The 20260-nt window shown below is 44.9% G+C and overlaps 1 protein-coding gene across 4 annotated transcripts in view; it reads left to right on the top strand.

Annotated features, from left to right (window-relative positions):
- The window catches only part of GGTA1 (glycoprotein alpha-galactosyltransferase 1 (inactive)), a 67541-nt gene extending 49971 nt beyond the window's left edge, over window positions 1–17570 (top strand). For 2 of the 4 annotated variants that reach the window (XM_058523923.1, XM_058523922.1), the window contains 4 exons: window positions 1445–1510; window positions 2062–2151; window positions 8489–8626; window positions 12678–14371. In XM_058523923.1, coding sequence (XP_058379906.1) covers window positions 1445–1510; window positions 2062–2151; window positions 8489–8626; window positions 12678–13371 — 988 coding nt within the window. In that variant the 3' untranslated portion in view covers window positions 13372–14371. Of the gene's footprint in view, window positions 1–1444; window positions 1511–2061; window positions 2152–8488; window positions 8627–12677 lie in introns of all 4 variants that reach the window. The other 2 variants (XM_058523924.1, XM_058523925.1) reach the window with 2 other exon arrangements.
- Window positions 17571–20260: the final 2690 nt, after the last annotated feature.

Below are 20260 nucleotides of genomic sequence, written 5' to 3'. Positions count from 1 at the left end.
CTTGGTTTCCAGCAAGCTCAGAGCAAAGTGTTGTGCTTAACTGCTTGTACTTTCCTCAGCCTTCATTTCTGATATTATTTACCCGCTGGTGTTAAATCCAGGCTTTTATGCTGACAAAATGCCATGGGATCTTGGCAATTTGTCCAAACCCACCCAGCCAAGATCTCAGCTATAAATGAAAATAACGGTAAAACCTTTATTCTCACGAGTGGCTGCCATGAAGGAGGTCATATGAAAATACTTACCCGAGGGAATAAATATTTCTCTTTCTGCACCCCCCACCCTTTTTTTTTGTGAGGAAGCTTGGCCCTGAGCTAACATCTGCCAATCCTCCTCTTTTTGCTGAGGAAGACTGACCCTGGGCTAATATCCATGCCCATCTTCCTCCTCTTTACATGGGACGCCGCCACAGCATGGCCTGACAAGCGGTGCATCGGCGCGCGCCCTGGATCCAAACCTGCGAACCCCGGGCCACCGCAGCGGAGCACGCGCTCTTAACCACTACGCCACTGGCCGGCCCCTCTTTCTGTTCACTTTTGTTTATTCATATATTGTTTCCCTGTTTATTCAAACGACACCTTAATAGTAAACCATCCATCTTCCTAAAAGTAGATGGGCTTTAAAACAGGTTTCTTAATACTATTACTTCTGTTCATGCATCATCACCTTATTTGTCTAACAGAAGGGCGTTGCCTCTCCTGCTTCCTCCTCTTTTCCCTCCTCCAGAAGGCCCCCATCTTGACCCTGGAGAGATTCTCACAATGAGAGAGTGTGGGAGCTTCCGCATGTGGGTGGGAACGTGGCTTCTCATTACAGTTTCTTGAGTTGCTGGTTCAGAGACCTTCAGATTCCCGGCGGCTGTCACTGCTGACCTTTGTAGCACCCTGAGTTCTCCGAGTTTAGCAAAAGAGATCATTCTTGGAAATGTGCACTGGCTTTTTTTTTTTTTTTAATTAAGATTACAACTCGTTACTGTAATTTTCAACATATAAAGCTCTTTAATGTATCCTAATTCATTTAGTCTACCTTCATGGTAGGTTTATTATTATATTATTATTATTTTCTCACTTTTTGGAGAAGAAAATCGAGAGTCAGAGAGGAAAATGTCCTATCACAGTCACACGACTAGTAAGTGGCAGCCCAGGTCTCCAGTTTATGTATCAATGCCTCCAACTTGTCATTCTCTCTCTCTCCTTGTCTCTCTGCCAGGGCTCCTTGGATCATGAGCTGAGTTCTGGGGGCTGCCCAAGGGTGGGGAGGTCCAGGTAGTGTCAGGTCCATCTTCTGTCCTTCAGCTACAGCAGCTTCACTTCTGTTTTATGAACTGGTGGTTTTAAAATAAAATTTTTTTAAGTTACTTTCTGTCATAAAAAGAGGTTGGAAACCCCCCAGTTTGGGACTGCCTCATTTTCTAAAAATACTTGTCATCTTTTTCACTCTTTAGAAGCCCAGAAGTTGGTGGCAGCAGCACTCAGAAGGGCTGGTGGTTTTCGAGCTGGTTTAACAATGGGTAAGGCGGTGGGACGACCATCTATGTTTGTCCACCCAACGCTTATAGAGAGTCCAAATAAGACTGTATCAGTCATGACCTTCTCAGACACCCGTCTTTCTTGCTTATTGAAATCATACAGGGACTCTGTTTCGTGGTTGGGACTAGGACATTAAGTTTGTTTTTTTGTTGTTTTTGTTTTTTCCTTTTAACTTGGGGATGAGTGAGGCTTGGGCTGAAGGTTAGATTGCAGGGAAGACTATCTTAAGCTACAATGTTCTTGTGAGGACTCTTTTATCAAGTTCCCCCTGCCCCCTGAAATAACCTGAGGGATGCTGGATCATTAAATTGCTAACCATACTGATTTAGAAGGATAATAAGGAAGTGAGTACTGCACCTTTTCATCAATGTCTTTATGAGGAAACATTTAGGATCAGAACCTTTCTCCAGACATTCACTTGGCGCACGTGTTCTCCACCTCAGAACGCGTTTTCACGAGATATTCACCGACTGTCCCGACACCATTGATCGCCCTCCCTGCCTTACTCAGCTTGCTTTCCCTTTGTATGTAGGATCCATAATTACCAAGAAGAAGAAGACATAGACAAAGAAAAGGAGAACAACGAAGAAGAGCTTCAGCTCTCCGACTGGTTTAATCCACAGTAAGAAAAGAAGCGTTGCCCTCTGTGCAGTAAATCACAGTTCAGCAGGAGGTGGTGGGGCGGTGTAGGCAACAGCACCATTGAGAACATTCCAGATTGGGGAGAAAGAGTCTTAGCATCTATTAGACCTTTAACAACAGATTAGATGAGAAACGGGGAGTCTGGATGTTTTGACTCAAATGCTTGAGCAATAACACAGTAATTCTGACAGTAATTGACCAATGGTAGCAGATGAATCACAAAATGCTAGGGCTGGATGGGGTCTTACAGGCCATCTAGTGTTGTGGAAAGCTGCAGAGTTTAAAGTCAAAGCAAGAAAATTCTCTCTGAGATTCAGGTAACTCATCTGTAAAATGGCAGTGATGATAAAATATCTCATTGGGCCATGCATGCATTCATTAAGCAAACATCCGACAAATGTCTATCAAATGCCTATGATATGCTAGCTGGTGTTTTTCAAACTACCGGTCACTATCCATTAATATGTTTAGAAACTAGCTTAATGGGTCAAAACGAGCTTTTTAAAAAAATTGAAATCAAATAGAAAATCAGAGGGCATCCCATGAGGTAAAGATAAATATTGTTTAGTGGAATTTTGGAAGGCAGCTGTGCTCATTACCATACCACCAACGCTGCACTTGAGGAATTTTGGTTTCTGTGTATATATGTCTGTGCATGTGTTTGGTGGGACATAAAATGTATTTCTCACTGTGAATCGTGGTTAAAAATTCTGTACTAGCCATTGTGTTAGGCATGGGAGACAAGAGAAGTCAATCAACATGGTTATATTCAAGAAGTTCACAGTCTTCTAGGGGCTCGAGATGTGAAACTAGTATTTGCCAAGATTGGTAAGGAGGTGTGATCCACCTGACTGAGAAGGATGTGGTTTGAGAAATAAGGAGGTGGGAGCTGTCCAGGATGACCGTGAGGCCTGAGCGATTGGTGGATGTTGGTGCCATTGACCAGGAAAGGGACTGGAGGAGGGGACGCAGATCTGGGAGTGGGAGGAGGTGATGAGCTCAATTAGGGATGTATGTGGATTCAAGTACTTGTGGGGCATCTGGATGGAGAGTCACAGGGTGCCTGTCTTAGTCCGTTCAGGCTGCTATAACAAGATACCATAGACTGGGTGTCTTATAAATAACTGAAACTTACTTCTTACAGTTCTGGAGGCTGGGAAGTCCAAGATCAAGGCACCAGCAGATTTGATGTCAGTGAGAACACACTTCCTGGTTCATAGACAGCCATCTTCTCACTGTGGCCTCACATGGCAAAAGGGGCAAGGGAGCTCTCTGGGGTCTCTTTCATAAGGGCACTAATCCCATTCATGAGGGCTCTACCCTCATGACCTAATCACCTCCCAAAGGCCCCACCTCCAAATACCATCACACTGGGGATTAGGTTTCAACATATGAAGTTGGGGAGGACACAGACAGTTTGTCTATGGCAGTGCCCGTGAGCTCAGCAGATACGTGGTAGAGATGTAGGATGAGGAGCCATCAGGGTACAGGTGGCAGTGGGATCTATAAGCCTGCATGAGGCCACCCAGGCAGAGGAGTACAACCAAATCCTCTCTGGTATCAGCATTTAAAGGGCTGGTGGAGGAAGTGAAGTGTGGAAAGGAGGAGGAACAGCTGTAGAGGTAGGAGGAGGATCGGGAGTGAGTAGCATCTATTCCACTGTGAGGGATCTTGGGCTCTGGAAAGACTGAATATGTTCTGGCAACTTCTCTTATTGTTTTGGGATAGGGGGTCCACACCAGCGTGGAAGGATGGGCATTTTGGACACATTATCCTCATGTGTCATTTGATGAGCTGGACAACACGGCAGCCATCTATAAGATGCTAAACTGTTACTGGAAATGTAAGAATATGAAAGATTGTAGCTTTGATAAACCCCTTAGATGTGTATGTTGTGGGGGGAGATCCCCAAGGGGTGGGATGGATGAGCCAGAGACGGTCACCAAGCTCCCTTCTAAGGAGGGTGGCCCACTTTTGCTGCGGCACTTGTGCTTTGCTGAGAGGGACTTGGGAGGTGGGGCCAGGACTGAATTACTGGACACAGAGAAGACAGAAAGATCGCAGCCACCAGCTTTCACTTTCTCCACTCTCCCCCACGCATGGCTCAGCTTTACCTCTAAACGAATGGCCAGCAGATATCTAAAAAATATGGGTTTGCTGCGGCACCAAATCTCAAGGTTCTCAGGGCACCAAAGTCCATTTCCTGCGTAAATCAATGATTAGTTAAATGATTGAATGAAAAAATAAATATATTTATATAAATATATCCTTTCCTATAAACTACCTAAAACATATTACAGTATATTTTGTACACATTTCCATGTCAAGATCTCTTAGCTTCTATGACACCATATCCTCTTAATTTTCCTTCTCCTTTTCCATTCTCCCTTCTCATTCTCCTTGATAGGGGCCTCTGCCCCCCTTCTCAGCTATCAAATATTAGAGTTTGTGGAGGTTAAGTCCAGTATTCCCATCTCTTTTCTCTACACACCATCTACCAATGTGCCCTCATCCATTTCCATCGTATTAGATACCAAGCGCATGAGAATGACTCCCACATTTGTATCTTTAGCCCAAAGGTTTCCTCTGAGCCCTGACTTATGTCCAACTGACTGCTTGACATCTCTGCATGTCTCACATGACCCAAATGGATTTCTCGATTCCACCCCATCCTTGTTCTTCTCATTTCCCATCTCAAGCCAGAGTCTAGGAGAGCTCTCCAATTTATCCTTTTCCTCCATCCACCCCACAGTCTAATTCATTAATTCGTCCTCTAAAATTCTTCCCACATCATCTCCTTCTCTCCATTCCACAGCCACCAGTCTTGTTCATGTCGTCATCAGTTCTTTGCTGGATCACTGTCTCGCGTGCTGCTGCTTCAAAGGAGTTCAGTAAATAACACATTATATGCATTCCACATCTTTTTTGACCTGCTGCATGATTCATAGACTTTTAACACTTCCTCTACTCAAACCTTGGGGACCATGATGTACCCATAAATAAGTACATAAAATTAAAAAGCTACCCATCACTTAGGTAGGTGTGTGTTTTGGTTCTGGAGGCCCTTTTATTCTGTGGGAAGCCTTTGGCCTCTGCTGGTGGAGCCCCTTAAGCCACCGTAACACAGTGGGTGTCTTGCTTGGAAGGAAGGCATTTGGGCAGCTCCAAGTCTTTCCTGGCACTTTTTCCTCCTTTCAGAGCCCCATCTTGGTGACCTTGGACATCTCTGGCAGTTGACACTGGCAATGCTAGCTCTCACACGTGTGCAGCCTACTTTCTGTCACTTTGTTTGTGGGTCTTGAGCAGAGGTTCATTCAGGAAGCAGGTCTCCATCTCATCCTCCCACCCCATTCCCCTCCTCCCCACAGCCTGACTTTTTCAGACTGTCGCCTGGCTTCTTAGGGTCCCTGACATGTTGGAATTGCCAGTGGAATTTAATAATTAACAGCTGGGAAATAGAACACTTTAATTTTTAATTAAATATTAATTTTTGATATTGCTATTTTTTTTTCCTTGCTTGAAGGAATCTTCCCAGCCAAGTAACCAAACTGGACACTGGTTTTCTGACTCAGACTTTCTAGAAGATGTGGATTGAGTGGTCATGCAGTTGAGGAGTGTGTAGCAGGCTGATCACCTGTCGGGACTGTGGGATTCTCCAGGGTAGGACGGGGTCTCATTTCTCCGATCTCCGTGCTCAGCACTGGACCTGGCAGGGAGCAGGGACTTAGCAAATGTGCATCGAGGGATTGAGTGCCCTGGTCTGGCCCTTCCTATCAATTAAATGGCTAAAGACGCAGTTCCCTTTTCCTTCCCTCTACCCCCACTTTCTTCATGTGTAAAATGGGGGTGATGATAGCACCCACTTTATAAGGTGGTTGTGAGGATTAAATGAGAGGATGAAAGTCAAGTACTTAGCCCTGTGCACTGTAAGTATTGATAAGTATACCTGCTCCCTTCCTTTCCTCCTCCTCTTTCTCTTCCTATTTTTTCAAATATTGTTCCCTTCTTACCAAATGTCCAGCTTAGACCCAGCTGCATGACTGGGCTAGCGGGCTGGGTCAGAACTACTAAGAGATCCTTGACAGGCTAAAATGTGACAATACGTGGGAGAGTTCAAGTTCAGAAATGGTTATAGAAGAATAGCACGGTGTGTGTGTGTGGTTTTTTGGTTTGAAGTCCTGTCATTCAACAAAGCTGGGGGGTTTATGTGCAACAAAAGCATCACATAAGCTTCCAAAAACAAACAAAAAAGATCATCATTTCTCATTCTGCCCTGATAAAAATGCCGAAGTAGCTAAGTTGAGTGGAAATAATGACAAACCTTGTTTTTAATCCCAGCTTCATCAGCACAGCAAGTAAATTTCCATATAAGAAGCAATAAAGGATGGCAGCTCAGAGCACGGACTCCAGAATCAGACTATCTGGGTTCAAATCCCAGCTTTGCCCCTTACTAGCTGTGTGACCTCTGACAAGTTATTTAACCTCTCTGTGCTACAGTTTCCTCATTGATAAAATGGGAATCAAAATAGCCCACACCTCTGAAGGGTGAAACCCTTAGCACAGTGCCTGGTCCCACAGGAAGTGCTCAGTGTGGCTTAGTTACCATAGTCATCGGCCAGCTCTGTGGCCTTGGACAAATTAACAAGGCTTTCTGGGCCTTGGTTTTCTTACCTGTACAGTGGACATAATACATGGCAGGGCTGTTGCAAGGACTAAATTAAAGCGTGTATGTGAAAGTGGCTCGTACAGGTTGGTGCAGAGTCCAAAGTAGCTTCTTTCGTGATTGAAGGAAACCAAGAGCCACTGTCCTCGGTGCAGCTGGCACATCCGTGGGGTGAGGACAGAGCTGAGTCTCAGTTTGAGACTCCAGACAAGATGGGGAGGGCCAGGAGAGCAGCCTGTGTGTCCCCCTTCCCCATCTCTGGAGGTGAGTCCAGCTGTGTGGGGCAGGAAGCAGGCAGGAAACTGGGCACAGGACTGGGGTGGGAGGGCAGAGTCGGCTCCAGAATTGGAGTGAAGAGCTTGTTGACAGAGGGACAGGAGGCATGAGGGCAAGTCCACTGAGGCTCTTTTGCACTCTGGTGCTGGGGCTCAGGTGAGGCGGGGGTTGACTCAGCCTTGCCCAGCCTCACTGTGGAAAAACCCTGCTTTGCTGCTGGGTAGGGGCAGTTTTCTGAAAACCCGCCATCCCACTCTATTTGCTGACATCTCCCGGACAGCCTCACCAGGGCCACATGTGGGCAGCCAGCAGGGTCCCGACGGGGAAACCCAGGGCTTTGCCCCAGTCACTGGCTTTCTCCCTGCAGTAGATGAAGGACAAGCAAACGCCTAGCAGGGGCCAGACCCCTGTGTGCTGGGGTTTAAATCTAAATGACAGTGTTTCAGTCGCTGCTTCCCGCAGAGGAAATGCTGCCACTTCCTGAGCAAATGAGGGTCAGAGCTGAGTCTCCGCCACCCGCTCCTGCCTCGAGCTCCACCCTCTCGCTGGGCCCCGCTGCTCCTCCTTTTGGCGTTTGCCCTGTGTAGTTTGTCGCTTATTGTTGCTCTTACGTGGCTTCCTGTGTTTGTGCTGGCTTTGCCAAGTCCCTTTCAAGTGCTCTGAGTGCAGAGGACACGCCTCCCCCTCCCTGCTTTGTGCTCCTAGTAAAGAAGCCAGGAGGTCTGAGAAGAGGGTTTGAGCCCTGTTCCAGCCTTGGCCTTGGTGGGCCGCTGTCAAGTCCCTTCCTCTCTGAGTGACCCTGTCTCCTTATTTGTAAAATGAACAGTAACACCCGAACCCCCTTAGTCAGGAGCCCCTTTGGCCTAAAACTAGGTTCCTGCCCAGACATCATCCCTTTCTGGCAAAAGACAAATTGAAATAGCTTTTCCCCTTTTGGTTCTAATGTCACTCTGTCATCCCCCTGTGTCCAGGATTAGGCTTTTTAGGCTCAGATGGCACCCACCGGGATAAATACCATCCAAAGATGCCACTGGCAGCTTAGGAAGGGGCTGAGGAGATAGGGGAAGGGGTTTGTAAGGCAGAAGAGATCAGGAAAAGCAGGAAAAGGGGACAGAAGAATGAGATGTACAGGCGAGGTCCCCATAAAGGCCCCAAGGCAGCCCTCAGAGGCACCTGGGCCACAGCCTCCTGTCCCTCATCCAGAAGATGCTGCCCTTGCAAATGTCACACCGCCCAGTCGATGCTTGGGGTTCAGCTACAGTCAGGATGCAAGGACAGCCACCACAAATCATAGCTGACCCCAGGTGTTCCACAGACACTTACTGCCCAACCTCAGCAAACCTGTCCCAACTCACGGGGCTCCACGTTTTGTCACCAGGAAACGCCCAGAGGTTGTGACGGTGACCGAATGGAAGGCGCCGGTCGTGTGGGAAGGCACTTACAACAGAGCCATCTTAGAAAATTATTATGCCAAACAGAAAATTACCGTTGGTCTGACAGTTTTTGCTACCGGAAGGTAGGTGTCACTGATAAAACTGACCTCAACATTTTCTTGTTTCACTGTCACGTTTGTGAGGGGCCCCCTGGGCTTAGGAGGCTGTTCATGACTTGTCTGAATTATTAGATAGGAGAATGTTATAATGCTCTCTCATTTCTGCTGAGACCCCAAAAGGCTGAGAACAAAACAACAGTAGGTGGGTCGACTCCTTCCCACCTCAAAGTGAGGGTCCCATGTTACAGGTAAAAATGTCTGCTATACCCACTGAGCCCAGAGTCTACAGCACAGCCACAACCACCTCCTCCTCCCTGAGCTCCATGCCTTTCTCTGGAAATTCCAAAAATGCCAGCTGTTAGGCAGCATAAATGTGCATCGTTCTTTCTCCTATGCTCTCAAGACCCAGGCCCAAGGACAGAAGGATTTACAGCAAGTTCTCTGCACAGAGTGACCTAAGTGCAGTGGTTTTCCACATTGGAGCATGGCTGACCACTCTTCCACGGGTTCCTCAGGCCCTTCCACCCTATTTCTCCTGAGGATTTGGCCCCTGGAAATTTGGCTGGCCAGAACCTCCTCTTCCAGAGGTTGGATAGGTCCCTGTTTTGGCTTCCAGTTCTTAGTTTAGAATGTTTCTCCCAAAACTGCAATCACTCTTACTTGAAATTAGTAGCTGTAATATTAGTTTCAAAATAGAACCTTTTTGCTCTTTTGGAGAATTTTTAATTTTTTTTTTCCAAAATGAAAGCAGAAGTTCAATTTTTCCATTCCCCACCCCTCACTCCCCCATGGGCCTTTCCATGTGTACCTTTTCTGAAAGCGACATAGAGAGTTGATCCCTTTACTGGTACAAAGAGAGTTGAAGGCCCAGGTTGATCTGAGCTTGAGCTCCACCCACTGTAGGGCCTAAAGGAGAGCTCTGTGAAAATCTGGCCGTTCTCCCTAGATCTTCTCCAAGCCAGAGACCAGAAGCCATTGCTGTCACCGTACTAATCAGGTCCTAATGTCACGGACTGTGCTGATCCCAGGGGTCTAGATGGCATCTCTAATAGAGAAGGGTCACTCTGGACTTTTGACATTTTTACTAGAAGAAGCTGTACTGTTATGAGTCAGGAGCTGATGCTCGGCTCACCTAATCCTTTGGCATGAGAGGGTACAAGCCAGCCACGTTGCAGATTGATTTGATCCTGGTGTTTCCAAAAAGAACAGAATGTTGCCTACTGCTCCACAATGGCTTCAACCATCCAGTTGCAGCTCGGCAGAAACTGTAAATCGCACATCCTGGTGAAAGCCCTGTGTTCTCAGCTCTGAGGCATGAGAAGACTGTGTACTCAGCAGCAGTAAATTCTCACAAGAGTGGATTTGGACTTTTAGGAGGTGTGATGTTTGGTCTGTTTTCAAATAACAATGCATGGAGCCAACAGCAGTGCTTTAATGTCTAAACAATGTTAAACCTCCCATGGGCTCCCTCCCTCCTCCCAGGATTGTCTCCCAAGCTTCAGGGCACGATAGATTTTTCTTAAAGTTCCAGAGTACCCAGGAATTTCCTGGCCACGAGCCACAGAGCCATGCCAAAGTCCCTCTTTGTATTGCTCAGATATATTCTCTCCATTTAAAGAATCGATACTGTAAATGCTTGGGTTTCCAGAGGCGAACATTAAAAGCACGTTTATTTTTGTAGTGAAGAAAGGGAATCCAAACAGCAGCCAGAAAGCAAAAAGAAGTGCCTGTTATTATTAGTCACAAAACATTGTGATTGGCCAGTAGTGTGATCAGCAAATTAAATTCAGTCCACATTCCCAAGCACGAGTCTGGGGTTTGTATGAGTTGTGTTAAGCCATCTGACTACTACTTCCTCTTCTCTCTGATCTCCATGGCTCACAAGATAGCGTGTAGCTTAGGTTAGAGAAGACAGCCACGTGATGTTTTTTGAATGAATAGATAAATAGCTAAAATACCACTACACACCTCTTAGAATGGCCAAAATCCAAAACACTGACAACACCAAATGCTGGCGAAAATGTGGAGCAACAGAAACTCTCTTTCATTACTAGTGGGAATGCAAAATGCTACGTCACTTTGGAAGACAGTTTGGCAGATTCTTACAAAAGTAAACATACTCTTACCATACAATCCAGCAACTGTATTCCTTGATATCTACCCAAAGGAGTTGAAAACTGATGTCCACACGAAAACCTGCACACAAATGTTTATAGCAGCTTGATTCATAATTAAATTCATAATTCAAAACTTGGAGGCAACCAAGATGTCCTTCAGTAGGTGAATGGATAAATAAACCGTGGTACATCCAGACAGTGGAATATTATCAGTCCTAAAAATAAATGAGCTATCAAGCCATGAAAAGATGTGGAGGAACCATAAATGCATATTACTAAGTGAAAGAAATCAATCTGAAAAGGCTACATACTGTATGAGTCCAACTATATGACATTCTGGAAAAGGCAAAACTATCGAGACAATAAAAAGATCAACAGTTGCCAGGGGTTAGGAGTGGGAGAATGGATGAATAGGTAGAACACAGGATTTTTAGGGCAGTGAAAATACTCTGTATAACACCATACATAATGATAGATACATGTCACTATACATTTGTCCAAACCCATAGAATATACAACACCAAGAGTGAACCTTAATGTAAACTATGGACTTGGGGTGATAATGATGTGTCTATGTAGGTTCATCGATTACAGCACATGTACAACCCTGGTGCTGGGTGTTGATAGTGGGGGAAGCTGTGGGAGGGAGGAAGGAGCAAGGGAGTATATGGGAACTCTGTGTTTTCAGCTCAGTTTTGCTGTGAACCTAAAAATGCTCTAAAAAATAAAATCTAATTTTTAAAAAAGGAAAAATAGTTAAAATAATGTTAAATCAGAGGTTGTTTGCTCTGGTATTTGGATGGATCTTATAATGGTGGTGTCTGGACAATGGATTGGTGTTTTGGGTGACCAGCAGGAGATTTTCACTGGGTGAATATGTAATATGCAAAGATATCCATGTCCCAAAATCCATTCTCTGGGTCCCAGGGGAGGATGAGAGAGTGGCAAGGGTTAGGCTTAATACACCCACAAAGGACCCAAGGGTCACATCACCCATGCATCTGATAGGGCAGTAGCAACTGGGGAATAGGTTGGGGTTTTTGAGAGAGACTCAAGAACTAGTGTCCCCTGATGCTGGTCAAGGGGTACCAACTTCCACTTGCAAGATGAATAAGTTCTGGGTATCTAATATGCAGCATAGTGATTATGGTTAATAATAATGTATTATATACTTGAAAGTTGTTAAGAAAGTAGATCTTAAATGTTCTCATCACAAAAACGAAATGGCAATTATGTGACGTGAAGGAGGTGTTAGCTAATGCTATGGTGGTAATCATTTTGTAATATATAAGTGTATCAAATCAACACTTGAAAATCCTTAAAATTACACAATGTTACATGTCAATTATAACTCAATAAAGCTGGAAAAAAACAGCACCCCCCTTTCCCTGCCCAAAGTCTGAACCAACTGATACATAAGACAAAAGGTTAAGTAAGGCAAATGATAGTACATATCACCTTCATTACATTTAAAGCTGGTATTGGAGAATGTGGCTTATATCTGCAGGCCCTGGGCCTCCTAATATTGAACCACAGAATTAGAAAGACTTAGGTGCCCAGGCACCTACAGCACTAGAAACTGCAGGCCTCTGGACATGGGAGTAGGGCCTGTACCACTAAGCCTACTGCAAGGCCCAGAGCAGTTGAGAACACACACTCTCTCCAACTGGCTGGCTTCCAAGAGCAAGAGAGAATTGGGCAGGGTTGTGCATGCCCAGTTGTCCTTCTAAATCAGCACTCAGATAAGTCACTCCAGATCCCCAAAGTTGAGTGACTGAATGGTGGAGAGCAGCCAGGAATGTTACAGTAACAGATGTCCCTCCACATGAAAACATACATCAGAGAAGGGGAAAAATTCCTCTGCTAAACTGCAAAATGCAGGCAGGATGATTAGAATAGCGCGTAGTCTCCTACAGAAATCCAAGAGGTTACATTTGTCCCATTCTGCTTTGTTTCAGATACATTGAGCATTACTTGGAGGAATTCTTAACATCTGCTAATAGGTACTTCATGGTTGGCCACAAAGTCATATTTTACATCATGGTGGACGATGTCTCCAGGATGCCCTTGATAGAGCTGGGTCCCCTGCGTTCCTTTAAAGTGTTTGAGATCAAGTCTCAGAAGAGGTGGCAGGACATCAGCATGATGCGCATGAAGACCATCGGGGACCACATTGTGGCCCACATCCAGCATGAAGTTGACTTCCTCTTCTGCATGGACGTGGACCAGGTCTTCCAAGACAGCTTTGGGGTGGAAACACTGGGCCAGTCGGTGGCTCAGCTACAGGCCTGGTGGTACAAGGCAGATCATGATGAGTTTACCTACGAGAGGCGGAAGGAGTCCGCAGCATACATTCCGTTCGGCCAGGGGGATTTTTATTACCACGCGGCCATTTTTGGAGGAACACCCATTCAGGTCCTAAACATCACCCGGGAGTGCTTTAAGGGAATCCTCCAGGACAAGGGAAATGACATAGAAGCTGAGTGGCATGATGAAAGCCACCTAAACAAGTATTTCCTTCTCAACAAACCCACTAAAATCTTATCCCCAGAATATTGCTGGGATTATCATATAGGCCTGCCTTCAGAAATTAAAATTGTCAAGATATCTTGGCAGACAAAAGAGTATAATTTGGTTAGAAATAATGTCTGACTTTAAATCGTGCCAGTAGGTGTCTGAATTTGAGAGAGTATCATTCTGGCTACTTCCTCAGAAAAGTAACATTTAATACTAGCTTAAAAAAAAATACTAACAAAACCAACACAGCAAGTATGTACTATTCCTCCTTGTAACTTTGAGCTTATAATATGGAAGAATGAACCTATGGTGATCAGATGTAAACTCCCAGTGATTTCTTATCTATTCTGGGTTTGGGGGAAATACTATCAGCTGAACCAAAAAGAATTTGTCACAGGCAAAGAAAAAGCCAGAAATACTCTACATGTGCCAGATGATGTACTGGAGAAAAGGGTGCCCAGGGCAGTGTTTGGCAAGAAGATACACTTGTGGGGGGTTGTTCCCTTGATTTCAATACCTTCCTGTCTTTGCTGAGTCTGAAACAACATAGAGTTGCTTTGCAGCAGAACTCTGAGTGAGGACAGAGTCCACCTTGGCAATCCTCGAATGGTTTCAGTAGCACACTGCTGCAGGCCATTTGTAGTCCAGGTCCTTTTCTCATCAGGATGTTGATTGGTTTCTGTGGGAAAGACTGGTGGAGATTCCCAATGGATACATGGTGGTGTATGTTTCGAGTCACCGGGAATCTGAAGGAGCCAGTGGGTGCTCAGTGTAAAGTGAAAACAAAGCCTCAAAGTGAGTTTGCCATGAAATATCAAATAAAGAGTGGAAAGAGAGGGGCTGATCACAGTGGGGCAATCGGGCACAGGGCGTGGGGTTGGTGCTTAAATACAGCATGGATCCAGGAGCTGAATGGGAGGCAGTGTAGGTGGTCTCCAGCCTCCTCGACCCCACCACAACCAGAGCAGTGGGGACATGAATGGATGATGCTTCTTGTTTTGCCCAAGTCACATTCAGTCTGCCAAACTCTGTAACCTGTTTCTTCAGATCCTTGGCCAGAGGAAGTGGACGGCATCAGAGAAGGCAAAGGCCTACAGTGCACTGAAGAGGCTTGCAAGGAGTGACATTTCCCTGACCTGGGCTTCATGACAGTCATCAGCAAGTCCCGACCCCAACTGCTCTAACCCTCAGGATCCCTCAGCCCTAAGTTGGAGGGCTGACATCATGGAATGGACTGGAGGAAAAGCCCTCCCATCAAGTGACCTCTCGTTTTCCTCTGCCCCATCTGCACTACTGAAGTGTAGCAACCAGATGCATTTAATAAAATGGTTAATTGACTTTATATCAAAAGCAGAGGGGATGGCAATCAGAGACCCAGTCCTCATGACTGAACAGCTTAACATTCAATTCCCTTCTCTAAGAGAAGCTATGAAACCCTACATGTTATTTAAAGTTAAGCAATTCAATGTAAAGGAAGTTAGGAAACGATATTTACATATGCAGGTATATTAAATTTTGTTTGTGTTCCAGTTTAGAACATTTGTTTCCATTTTCAAGAGAGTTATTTGAAGAGCCATTACACTGGCCTGATGTTCAGCACAATGGGCTTCTTTGATAAAATGAAAACTACATTTTCTCTATGGCTTCACTGTGCCTCCTACTTTTCAGTTCTTGCCCCAGAATCTCTCAACCCAGCAAAACAAATCCAAACCAACAAAAATCCTGAAGAAGTGGACTTTGTAAAAGTTGCTTTCCATAACTCAAGTTTTCTGGGATCCATTCTGGAGTAGGGAGAGTTAATGAACCAAAGAAATGATCAATCTTGAAAGATTAGAGAAAAGGGCTGGTGCTTTGTGGAGAATCTTGATTTTTTTTTTAATTCATTTCAAATTAAATCCCAAATGGACAAACTCATAATCTCATTAATAGTTATTCTTAAACCTTTTAAAAAATCAAATTCCTGATTTACAATTGAATAAATTATTTTATCAGTATATTCTGGTCTGGTCAAGGATTGTGCATTTTCTCCCAAAGATGTTCAGAACTGTCAATTATAGAATCTTAAATTCTTAGACTCCAAAAAGTCCTCATGTCCTTCTAAAAACGTGTCCACTATTTCAAAGACAGAAAGAACATGGTTGAGATTCCCAAACTTTTAAAACAACAAAGGCTTACACAGAGCTCTCCAAAGTGATGCATGAAAGTAATTAAGTGCCAGAGGAAGAACCAGTGGGGAGAGGCCCAGGGTGAGGTACCAGGGCACAAGAGAAAACAATGCCACAGCCATATCTGGGGGTTATTAGTCCTGACCTTTGGTGACTATATCTGGCCAAGGGAGCCCTGGGAAAAGGCTGGATTTCCAGCAAGTCTGGGCAGGTGTATTTGTAATAAATTAAAGATTAAAGGTGACCAGGCTGATGTAGTGAGGTGCACTGGATATACAACAGAGCATGATTCCCTCAAAGTAGAGAATTATTCCCATTTTATAGATGAGCAAAGTGAGGCTCACAAAGGTTAAGTCACCCAGCTGGGAAGTGGCTGAGCTGAAGCTCAAACCAGAGAAGCTGACCAGCATAAATGTGTTGATGGACATACGGAGGGCCATGTTTCATATCAAGGAAGATGCAACTGTATAGAAGAATCTTATAAAGGCACATTTTTGCCATAAAAAACTAGATATGTTCCCAGGCCTGTATCATTTCCCAGTTTCTATGCACTTAACCTACTCCAAATTAAATTACGTATAATGGATCATGTAAAAAAAATAAAAGACGATGTGATCATTCTTATCTTTACATGGTGCGTGTGGGGCTTATATAAGCCCTATGGGCACGTACTGAGCTGTTATGCCAAGGCAGTGCCTTGGAGGGCGTGACTAGGCAGAGGCAATGGGTGGACGGGGCAGCCACGCCTTCTTTCACCCCACCTCTAATCTAGGGGTCACATACAGCTGGAAGGGGAGAAGTTTCTTTAAGGCTAGAAGGGCCTGATTTCTCTGGTCCTTGGAATGACTCATCTTTAATCTCTCCCAAAGTCACCATGTGATTTACTAATGAGGGTACCATAGCCATGGCAATACTTATAGTTACAAGCATATATTAAATGTACTATTTATTAAATGTACCTTATGGGAGTGAGTAACACAGGAGTGAGAGCATACAAGTGTGAAATGTCATAGAAAGTATGAATGCTTAACATACCATGCATTCTTTTTAAGGAGAGAAAACAGGGTTAAGGGGAAGCCACTGGTCAAAGCCTCAGATCCATAAGGTACAGAGTTAGGATTCAAACCCAGGACTGTCTGACTCTAAATCCTTTGCTCTTTCCACAGCTCCAGTCTGCTTCCGTCACTCTCTTTCCTATGTGTACACTCACACACACACAGACTTTAACCATCTTGTTTCTGAAATTTGAGGATACCAAAGGAATCTCCCCTAAAAGCTCTCAATTCCTTTATTAGGCATTAAAGAGAGAGAACTTAGTAGACCAAAAACTCTTCAGAGGCAGAATGTGGGTCTAAACTCATCATAGAGCCAAGCTGGAGAAGCAGACGAACGACCTGAGCAATACAGCGAAGTTCCAGGGCTAAGGGAGCATGGAGGAGGGAAGGATGTCTGAGGAGGTAGAAATAGCCTCGGAGGGGCTGAGTCTGAACCGAGCTTTGAAAGAAGAGAAGGAAATCCCTGTGAGGAGTGGAGATGGCATGAGCTTGCAGAAGGAGGAGCAGGAGATGTAAAGCACAGAGGACTTCCATAAGACTTTCACAGAGACCCACACGAATGGTACCGAGGCCATGGGACTGGATGAACTCACCTGGCAGAGGCTGTGTGAAAAGCAGCAAAGAGCATGTGAGCACTTTGGCTGGTTGAGGACTCCATGTTCGCCTGGAATTTGTGGCTCTCTTTCTCCTCTCCCAGCAATGCCTGGTCTCCTTTATGGAGTCCATGTGACTTCTATGGAAACTGGTGCCATGGTTGGAGCAAGTGATCCAGGCTTAGCCAATCAGCACTTTCCATCCTCGGTGGCAATGGTGATTCAGGGGTGGGCAGATGACCTAAACTAGTCCAATCAAGGTGAATCTCAGGTGCTCTCAGGAAATGAGGAACCATGTAACATTGGGAGCTGCTAACACCTCTGGAGACCACAAGGGAGGTCAGCCTTAGGATGAAACTGACAACAGGACAGGAAGAGCAGGGACACTGAAGGAAACCCAGTCCTTGATGACAACCCTGAGACACTGGCCTTACCAAAGGCCTGTACTGCCTGTGGCCTTTTCAAATGTGTGAGACAATAAAGTCCCTTTATTGTTTAAGCCATTTGGAATTGGGCTTTCTCTTATAACTGCAAATATCCCCATTGAACCCTTTTAGAACTGTTAGTTCCTTAAAGCAGGACCATAGTCTGCTTTTGCATCAGCTCCAGCACCTATTACATCACCTATCTCAGAGGCACTGCTTAATGAATATCTACTAGATGAAGGAATGAATGAATGAATGTATGAATCATCACACCCACTCTCATCATGCCTCATAAGAAGTGCTTTTTTTAATTAGAAAAAAATTTTCAATTTTGATTGTGGACTCTGCATCCTATCACAAAGCAGATGCTTCAATATGCGGCACCTGGAACTCTTCCTCCCATAGTGCACGGTATGGGAACTCAGGAGTCACAGCCTGAGCTTCAGGCTCTAACCTGGTGCCATAACCTACCGGCTTCAGTGCTGCTTAAGGTCAGCGATGCACGGGACAAAGTGGCTTCATCAGTGTAGAGCAGTGGTTCTCAACCAGGATGATTTTGCACCCCCCCCCCCACTGCCCCAACCCCAGGTACGTTTGGCAATGTCTGAAGATGTTGTTGGTTGTCACAACTTGTGGAGGGAGTGCTACTCACATCTAGTGGGTAGAGGCCAGGGAAGCTGCTAAACATCCTACAATGCACAGGACGACCCCCACAACAAAGAATTATCTGCCTCAAAATGCCAAGTGATGAGGTTGAGAAACCCTGGTGTAAAATTCTCTTGGACTTCATTAAGAAAGAAAGGTGGGGGAGCCAATATGCATAATACCCACTGTCTATCCCCTGGGAATAATCCCTGATGGAGATCAAGAGCCTCCAACTCACCTCTTAGTCGTATAACATTCACAGCTAAAACAAAAGTAGTTCCCTATGGTGGTCACTAGAGGGCAGGAACTTCCAAAGATAACACTTATCCTAAGTAACTACAATGATTAAAAAGAATCTTTTCTGGACCTGGTGATGACTGCACATTTGTAGAAATATATATGAATTTTGCATATAAATGAAAATAGCTATAAATAAAGTATGTGGCTGTGAAAAATCAGCCAAAGTTAGAACACACTTAGTGAATTGACTGTAACTCTTCAGAATAAAAGGTGGTTATGCTAGCTAGGTGTTTTAATTAAAGATATTTTGGTCGCAAGGGACAGACATCCCCCTTGAGCTGTCTAAACCCAAAAGGGAGATTATCAGGAGGCTACTAGAGAGATCCACTGAATACAAGGGGGAGCTGACAACCAGACCGTGGTGTCCTGAAGCTGGTTCATACCTGCTTGTGAGAGCCTGTTATATGCAATACTTCCTGACTCCCTGTTCAGTGACTTCACTGTGATAACTTGATGTCAGCCATGGTGGGAGTTTTTACACCATGGGAATCAGCAAACATTAGAAATCAGGGCTCTTTTTCCTTTCCCTTCCTTTCATCTTTCCTTTTTAGGAGTTAGTTGTATAAAAATTTATCAGCACATCACTACAACATCACTACAACCAAGCCATGATCAACAGCTGGGGAAGTTCAAGGGCTTCAACAGCTGAACATTGTGAACTTCCCCTAGACTAGGTCCACCAATATGACCCAGCTCCAACTATTTCCAGATTCAGGGTTTCTTCCTTCAAAACTCTAAATTCCTGGAAAAGAAAACCCAAATGGCACAGCATCCACTCATGCTCCTAGCAGCAGTGCCATGGGGTAGGTTTACTGGAGGGTGGATTACACTATGGGGCAGTTCTCAGAGAAGGACATATTGTTTTGAGCTAAAAGTGTCTACCACATTCTACAGCTGTCTGGCTGTCAATCATTTCTTTCCACATATCTAAAATAGTCCCTGCTACCATGATCCAAAAACACAATGCACAGCCCCCTCTCCTAATAGCAGACCAAAGAATCCACAGAATGTCAGAGGCCAGGCTTCTCAGAGTCTACTATCTCCAGACAATAACTACTTCTCCTTTGGTTCCTTACAGAGCTTCTGTAGTATAGTTGCCGAATAGTCCTTCTGACTATTCGGCAATCTGTGAAATAAATGGTAAATTTAGCTCACACCCAAACACACTAGAGTCAGTAGTGAAAAAAAGGAAGGAAGAGGGGGAAAAATTATAGTACCTCCTTTTTAAAAGGAGGAAATGATGGTTACCTGCTTGAGGGGCACTTCCTTGCTCTGCAATCCAGTGGACTTCTGCTGTCAATTTTCTATCAAGGCTAGCCGCAGTCTTCATCCACCATCCCAGTCTACTTCAGACCCTTTGAACTATGTAAGACATGATTGGTCATCAGAGTCCAGTGGCAGAGCAACTTGCCTGCACCCTGGAACAGCTGGAGAGCTTTCTCTTGTCCAGGGTCCCACTGGAAACTCAGTGCTTTTACACTTATCAGGAAAATGGGAGGCAGCTGGATACCCTCATGTGTGAGACACTGCCTCTAAAAACCAAAGTAGCCCATAGGAGTTATGCCTGTCTCTTAATCATAGGACACATAAAGCACTGGTTCTCAAACTTGCTGCATCCTGGAATTACCTGGAGAGCTAATACTGACGCCTGGTTCTGAACCCAGAGATTCTGATTCAATTGGTATGGAATGGGCATTGGGACTTTTAAAAGCTTCCCAAGTGAAGAGGATGCTGGGAATATGGTGGAGTAGGAAGCACCAGGAATCTCTCTCCCCACCTAGACAATAATTGCACTGGCAAAAGGACCCTGTCCTCCAAATATCAGGGATCTGTGCTCTGAT

Source organism: Diceros bicornis, chromosome 28, assembly GCF_020826845.1.
Source record: "Diceros bicornis minor isolate mBicDic1 chromosome 28, mDicBic1.mat.cur, whole genome shotgun sequence".
In the NCBI taxonomy this organism is placed as follows: domain Eukaryota; kingdom Metazoa; phylum Chordata; class Mammalia; order Perissodactyla; family Rhinocerotidae; genus Diceros; species Diceros bicornis.
The sequence above is the reverse complement of the archived record's forward strand: the minus strand, read 5'-3'. Positions and strand labels throughout refer to the sequence as shown.